Source organism: Palaemon carinicauda, chromosome 23, assembly GCF_036898095.1.
Source record: "Palaemon carinicauda isolate YSFRI2023 chromosome 23, ASM3689809v2, whole genome shotgun sequence".
NCBI classification, from domain to species: domain Eukaryota; kingdom Metazoa; phylum Arthropoda; class Malacostraca; order Decapoda; family Palaemonidae; genus Palaemon; species Palaemon carinicauda.
In genome coordinates this window covers 90,263,427-90,270,951 of record NC_090747.1, presented here as the reverse complement: position 1 = coordinate 90,270,951, position 7,525 = coordinate 90,263,427, and the positions used below count along the sequence as shown (strand labels likewise).

General features: G+C 39.9%; 1 protein-coding gene across 1 annotated transcript; it reads left to right on the top strand.

Moving 5' to 3' along the window:
• Window positions 1–1,276: 1,276 nt before the first annotated feature.
• On the top strand, window positions 1,277–5,549 carry LOC137616989 (venom protein 302-like). Its single transcript, XM_068346854.1, has 3 exons — window positions 1,277–1,446; window positions 4,331–4,448; window positions 5,265–5,549. The coding sequence occupies exons 1-3, from the start codon at window positions 1,391–1,393 to the stop codon at window positions 5,457–5,459; spliced, it is 369 nt and encodes a 122-aa protein (XP_068202955.1). The 5' UTR covers window positions 1,277–1,390; the 3' UTR covers window positions 5,460–5,549.
• The last annotated feature ends 1,976 nt before the right edge of the window (window positions 5,550–7,525 follow it).

Below are 7,525 nucleotides of genomic sequence, written 5' to 3'. Positions count from 1 at the left end.
GTAACAAGAAAGTATATTTCCTAAATCAAAAATATTATATCTGAGGTTATCTTGGCCTGAAATAAATGGATCATCTGCTTTTCAAGAAAACTATCGAAAATAAAATCATATACACATTTTCTCCAGCCCAGTTAAAAAAAAAGTTTCTGAAGTAGATCACACACACCCACACACACACACACACACACACACACACATATATATATATATATATATATATATATATATATATATATATATATATATATATATATATATATATATATATATACACTAGGATATTTTTCCATGTTGGAACCCTTAGGCTTATAGCATCCAGTTTTCAAACTAGGGTTGTATCTTAGCTAGTGCTTAATAATAATGTATGCGTGTTAGGGCAACTCTTGATATCGAGCACATTCGAGAGAACGTGCCACATACAGATGAGGGGTTGTAAAGGGTTGGAATGCTGATAGTATTTTGCGCAGATTTCTAAAGCGACTGATGTTGACGAAGATGCGTTCAACCCCGATTTCGTAATTTCAGTATCAATATAGCAATGCTTATTGTGTGCTTATTCATTTCTCAAGACACTTTGTTAGGTGAAATTTGTTAATATTGAAGGCATGTAAATCAATAGAAGTGAAAGAACACATAGAATATCTTGTCTTCAAATTAATAATATATCTCTCGTCACATATTCATAAAACATATGTATGGATAGAGTGCGTATCTCGCGTGCTCCCGTTATTTAATATTTGCCTCTTGCTAACAGACTCACCGTATGTTACAACGTCTGTTGAGAGAGAGAGAGAGAGAGAGAGAGAGAGAGAGAGAGAGAGAGAGAGAGAGAGAGAGAGAGAGAGAGAGAGAAAAATTGGGCAAATGACCTGTCGACTGACGTTGGAACCTGGTAGGCCATTCAGCACCGAAATGAGTGAGCTACGGTTCAGGATGAGGATTAAACACCAATGAGACCGTGATTGGAATAATTTGTGGTTACAGCCACGGTCTAGGTATATCATGCAAATGTTACCAATTTAAACCGGAACAATCATAGGAATTTTCCTAGAGGTAGAGTTGCCAAGCGTAAATATTACCAAAATCATTTATTCTTTAAATCCTTTCTGACGATTTCAATAAAAAAGGGGGGTTACATAAATGACGATGCCTAACGTCATTGTTAACATGGGCTCCCCACGAACTCCACCCTAAACGTAAACACTCAATTGTTCGGTTTAAGCTCGGCAGCTGCTATCCTGACAAGGAAACGCCTATAATAAGAGGCGCCGTTACGAACTTACGGACTAACCATTCGTTGTCTGGACGGCGTTCTCGGTCCTCCTAAGCAGGTTATACATTAGTCCTACATCAGTGGTCTAGGTATATTCGTGCGTGAAGAATCTTCGCCATGGCTTCATCCGCTTCGCTTCTACTGCTCCTGTGCATTTCATTGGCAGCTGTCACGTAAGTAAAGTTTTAATAATTTAGATAAATATATGATGCTATCATTTCTAGCCAAATACATGAACCATATATTTTTCCTACTCGGTATCTTGTGTTTTATACATTTCTGACCTTGATTATTGGGGCAAATCACCCGTTTATGAGTTTTTAGATCCCCTTCTGTAAAGACAATTATGGGAGACCCCAGTGGGAAACAGGTTTTTTTTGGGGTGGGTGGGGAAATGTTATAAACGAGTTATTTGCAGCAATAATAATGGTCAGAAATGCAAAATAAGCCCAAGATAACCAGTTGGAAAAATATATGGTTCATGTAAATGGTTGAAAATAGGCCAAAACGTGATTATTTAACTTTTGAGATTTTTAAAAGGGTACAGAACCTAACAAACCCACCTGACCTAACCTAGTAGTTCCCAGGTCACGACCCCCGACCCCCCCTTCCCAAGTCAAAACCCCTAGTCGGGGGGGGGGGGGGACAAGCCCCCCGGACCCCCCTTCCCGGGTCACAAACTAGAAGTAAATCACAAATAAATTCTTAGATTATAATAAAGTAAATCACAAATAAATCCTTAGATTATAACAAAGTATGTTGTGATTTTCACCAGTTAATTAAATCTGCCCGATGTACTGGGCGGATCGCAAGGCCTTGAAGAGGCAAGACTCGCCAAAACCCTCCAGGAGTTAACTAAAATACGGCGATAAAATTTACAATTTTATTACAAAAATAAACTCTGATAAAGACAAACAACATTCTTAAGCATTCACAAAACTCACTGAAAAACAAGACTGACCCTAGGTAATGTAGCATGTGCTCTTCAAGCACAAAGTCCACACCGGACTCATTAACAAACTGAAAATAGTGCCAATTCGAATTCAATACACAACGAATCACACACCAAATATCCCTATTCTTATTTAACTCAGGATTCAGATCCCCAATCACAAGGATCTCTACACTAAACTGCGATATAAAAACTAAACGTCTTGCACTCAAACTTCTACTACAACCAACCTGGTAGACAAGGTAGAGAGGAGAGATAACAATTAGAGGGGACTTACTTCGGTTGGGGACGTTGGATCAAAGAGGACGAGCTATCCTTGCAACCCCCGACGTCACCTTTTTGGCGCAATTTTGCCCTGAACCTAAATTTCTACATTGGATTTTTTTAACATGTTACAACAGAATGACTTTATTTTTCCTAATCTTAAATTACCAGCAATTGATTTTATTAGTCTCAGCGCCTTCCTACCAGGTGGTTTCCTTTTTTGGCTCTAAACGTTCACGTCTGGAACTACATTCATTCGCCCGCGAGTTTCTCCTCTCCCTCCAATTTGACGTAGTCGTAGGCGGAGTCAAATGGCGGGAATTTCGATTGATCGGGTCGAAATTCCCGACAAAGTAAATCACAAATAAATCCATTATGTAAAAGTAAATCACGAATTCCTTACCTTATGATTGATATCGTCGCCTCTTTTATTTTTTTATTTTTTTTTCTTGGCAATCGTTACAAAAGCTTTGCAGTAGCAAACGTGCTGGCCTTCCCTGAGAATTAAGTCAGAATCGGACCATTCAGGCATTATTTTGCTGTCATTTTTTTAATTTCACATGAGTAACATTACCTATTCACTGAACGGAGAGCATTTCTATCATAATCAATTGCCGACATAAACGAAATTACACTAAATTTCGAAATAGATTGATGTGCTTCCCTGAAGTTCACTCTTCGATACATCTTTACGAGATGGTGGTTAACTTAAAACTGAAGGCGAAGGTAGGAAATAAATGACTTGTAGAACATCCGGGAATTATAAGCTGTTAATTGGTTTAAATATACCACCTGACAAATATGTCATTGCAAATACACAGAAAGCTCCACAAACCATGGAAAAACACATGCGCAGTAAGTTCCCTTCAGTCTCTCAAATGTAAACAATGGACTTAGAGTAAAAAACATACTTTACATTTAAATCGACTGATATATAAGTTATTATGTCCCAGCCCCCATTAAACATATCGAGAAAAATACCAAACTAGCCAACACTCATCATCCATTTCTTATAGCGAATTTAATTTTCGCTAGCAATTAAACTATCATATATTAACCATAATTTGTTGTGATGTTACTATGTCTCATTGGTTATTATGCATTGTGTATCTTATTGTATAGATAAGGGAAAATGTTAGTTTCATATAGAAAATGCGAACATTTGTTGTGATCATACTAGCTTTGTCTCATAGATTATCATGTATCTTATCAATATATAGATAAGTATACATGTTAGTTTCACGTTGAATATTCGAAAATCATGGATAACATAAAAGTACAATGGGCAGTAGATTTGTTTGTAATCTGTAACATCCGAAATGCCTTGACGACAAACTTATTGGAAATACGAGGTGAAGAAATAAATATTCAAAAGGACAAATAAGTGGAAATGGGAAGATCGGAATATTGATGAAATTTTTAATCTTGTTGGATGATATTTGAAAGGCTTGTTTGGGCTTCCATTTAAAACTGAGACATTACCGTCACTGTGTCGAAACGAAGTGATTAAACATGATAGATAGACATCAAATACTCATACGCGACTGTTATAACTGAATAAGTAAAATTGTAGGCTACAGTTGACAGGATGAACAGCCCAGACCAGCAGAAAAAAAGTAAGAAGCTTAAAAACAAAGGGATTCTTAGTCGGGAACGACAGACTACCTCGTAAGTGACTGGGGGATCATGTTCATTTTTTATTCCTCCAGGAAAAGCTTACACGACAGTCTGCTAACAAAAAAGCATATTCCACGAGGGAAAGCTTACAATGATAGACTGCTAACAGAAAATTCACCTATTCTTTTATATATTCACCTAGTCTTTTATCTATTTTATTTTAGAGTTTCTGGACTGACCTGCGCGTCGTGTGAAACTGTCAGGTGTGCAAGTCCTGAGTCACTTAACTGCCCTCTTGGGGCTGTGGAGAGGCAGTGTGGATGCTGTTACGAATGTCGCAAGGTTAGTATCTCTCTCAAATAAAAACTAGTAATATAAAGGCAGTTATCTTCAATATATGGCATGCAAAATTGGAATTCATCATGAAAATAGCTTGCCGAGTTCTTGGGTACAGTTAGACCCAAGAATTTCTGGCACGCCATGGTCTGGAAGTGCACCTTGTCACACCCTTACTTCGGGTAGCGGTTGGCTGGGCTACATTAAGGAACTCGCCACTCAGTACTGGGGTGACAGGGTGCACATCCTTAGAGCGAGGTGTGCCAGGAAATCGTGTTTCCAACTGTACCCGTGAGATATCATTTAGCAAAACCATTTTTTTTTCAAGAGTAGCTTATGTTTTGAAAATGTTCTATATCCTATTATTCAAAAGAGGTTTCATTTACAAGAAAGAATCTTATATTCAGTGACCACTTTCCTCTTGATAAGGGTATAAGTGACTTTTTAGCCATGGTAAGCAGCTCTTCTAGAAGGACACTCCAAAATTAAACCAGTGTTCTCTAGTCTTGGGTAGTGTCATAGCATCTGAACCCTTATCTTCCACTGTCTAGGGTTAGAGTTCTCTTGCTTGAGGTACACTCGGGCACACTATTCTATCTTATTTCTCTTCCTCTTGTTTTGTTAAAGTTTTTATAGTTTATATAGGAAATGTTTATTCTAATGTTACTGTTCTTAAAATATTTTAGTTTCCCTTGTTTCCTTTTCCCACTGGGCTATTTTCCCTGCTGGAGCCCCTGGGCTTAGAGCATCCTGCTTTTCCAACTAGGGTTGTAGCTTAGCAAATAATAATAATAGATAGTAACCCACACCTGCTCCTTCCAGGCCGAAGGCGAAGAGTGTGGTGGCAGCTATAACATCTTTGGCACCTGCGCTGAAGGGCTGATCTGTGCTGGGGGACGCCGACGAGGCCGGAGGATACCAGGTCAGTGCAAGACCCAGGAACAGCTGGAGAGCGACCATACGTCTACCACTAGTGGTACCAGTACCACCAGTGCTCCTCTACCTCTGTGGGAGTAGATAGAGACCGTTTAACTGTTGTAGGGCGGGTTTACACGGTCGAACGCAGTTCGACAGTCAAGTGTTTTAAGTGATGTTCGAACGTGTGAACGGGGGCATCTGGTTGTCGAAGAAAGCCTGTTCTCGCCTGACCTTTGTGGGCGGGGCTTCATTGTCCACAAACCTCATGCATTTGTGACTGGCTCCACCTCTTCGAACCGTTTGACAAGCAGGTTCAACAAACGGGTTCGACGAACCGTTCGACCGTGTGGCCGATTCACACGACCCGTTTTCTTTCCAACAGGCTGGGTGGTGGCTAACCGCCGTCGAAATGTTGTACATTCACACGAGGCGTTCCGTATCCGTTTACCAGCGCGCGCTTTTCATTGTTTACTTAGACTCTGTCACGTGAGGACCGAGTAAATTACGATAATTTTGACACTTTAAGATGTTGGTTGATAACTGTGTTGAAAAAATAAGTTATGCAACTTCATAATGCTTTATGCACCATGCCAAGAATATTAAAATTGCGATAAACTTACCTGTTTTATTTAATGCCTCTCCAGTAATTTTCCATATCTTTTATTTATGTAAATTATTTCTATACATCTTGTTTGCCATGTCAAACATCTCCTCATACCCTTGAAAAAGTTCAATTAACCTCTAATACATAGTGTCAACAACAAACTAACTAATTTCTATGACTCTATACTATGAGGAAAAGTCGGGGTTGTAGGCCACGAAACGAACGGGTATAAAGGCCGATTCACACGACCCGTTTTCTTTCCGACAGGCTGGCCGTCGGTTAACCGGCGTCTAGCTTTCTTAAGGCCGATTCACACGACCCGTTTTCTTTCCGACAGGCTGGCCGTCGGTTAAGCGGCGTCTAGGTTTCTTACGTGTATTCAAATGCAACTGTTCACACGACCCGTCAGGCAGACGGCGGCCCTCGGACGTCGCCCTCCCGAGGCGGCTCGGCTTTCTTCCCAAGAAACCCCGACCGGTTTGACGGACGTTAGCCACCCGTCCCAACCAGCGGGTGGATGATGTTATGTGTGAACGAGGACCTGTATTGTACCCGTTCGTTTCGAGGCCTACAACTCCGACTTTTCCTCATAGTATAGTCATAGAAATTAGTTAGTTTGTTGTTGACACCATGTATTAGAGGTTAATTGAACTTTTTCAAGGGTATGAGATGTTTGACATGGCAAACAAGATGTAGAGAAATAATTTGCATAAATAAAGGATATGGAAAATGACTGGAGAGACATTAAATAAAACAGGTGAGTTTATCGCAATTTTAAAGTTCTTGGCATGGTGCACAAAGCATTATGAAGTTGCATAACTTATTTTATCAACACAGTTATCAACCAACATCTTAAAGTGTCAAAATTATCGTAATTTACTCGGTCCTAACGTGACAGAGTCTAAGTAAACAATGAAAACCGCGCGCTGGTAAACGGATACGGAACGCCTCGTGTGAATGTACAACATTTCGACGGCGGTTAGCCACCACCCAGCCTGTCGGAAAGAAAACGGGTCGTGTGAATCGGCCTTTACGTGTATTCAAATGCAACTGTTCACACGACCCGTTAGGCTGAAGGCGGCCCTCGGACGTTAGCCGTCCGAGTTGGCCCGGCTTTCTTTCCAAGAAACCTCGTCCGGGTTGACGGACGTTAGCCACCCGTCCCAACCAGCAGGTGGATGATGTTTTGTGTGAACGACGACCTGTACCCGCTTGAGGTTGGATGGAAAATGTCCCCAAGAGGGGCTTTAGTGAAAAGATGGGCTACTGGCATTGTTGATCCTTTATGCCGCAGATAAGAATTTCAATCTCACCAGCCGAGCAATCAGTTTCTACCATTAATATTATCTCTTTTTGGTATGTAAAGTTATAAAATTATGCTTTTGGCAGTTATTAATTTAACATGTTTGAGATTATTAAAGAATTTATTAATTCAGATTTTTGTTTTATTTTTGTGGGTTATACATTGTGTATACCAGTAACTTGAATGAAAGACAGATTAGAAACTAGTTAACCAAGTACCCTGGATGTGTTTTTGTTATGTAATCTCTGACAAGAAAGT

Excerpts from the sequence above, each read along its gene's own strand:
- LOC137616989 (XM_068346854.1), top strand. The coding sequence starts at position 1,391 with ATGGCTTCATCCGCTTCGCTTCTACTGCTCCTGTGCATTTCATTGGCA. Across the intron at positions 1,447-4,330 it reads ATTTCATTGGCAGCTGTCAC|AGTTTCTGGACTGACCTGCG; the intron begins GTAAGTAAAGTT and ends ATTTTATTTTAG. Across the intron at positions 4,449-5,264 it reads GCTGTTACGAATGTCGCAAG|GCCGAAGGCGAAGAGTGTGG; the intron begins GTTAGTATCTCT and ends TGCTCCTTCCAG.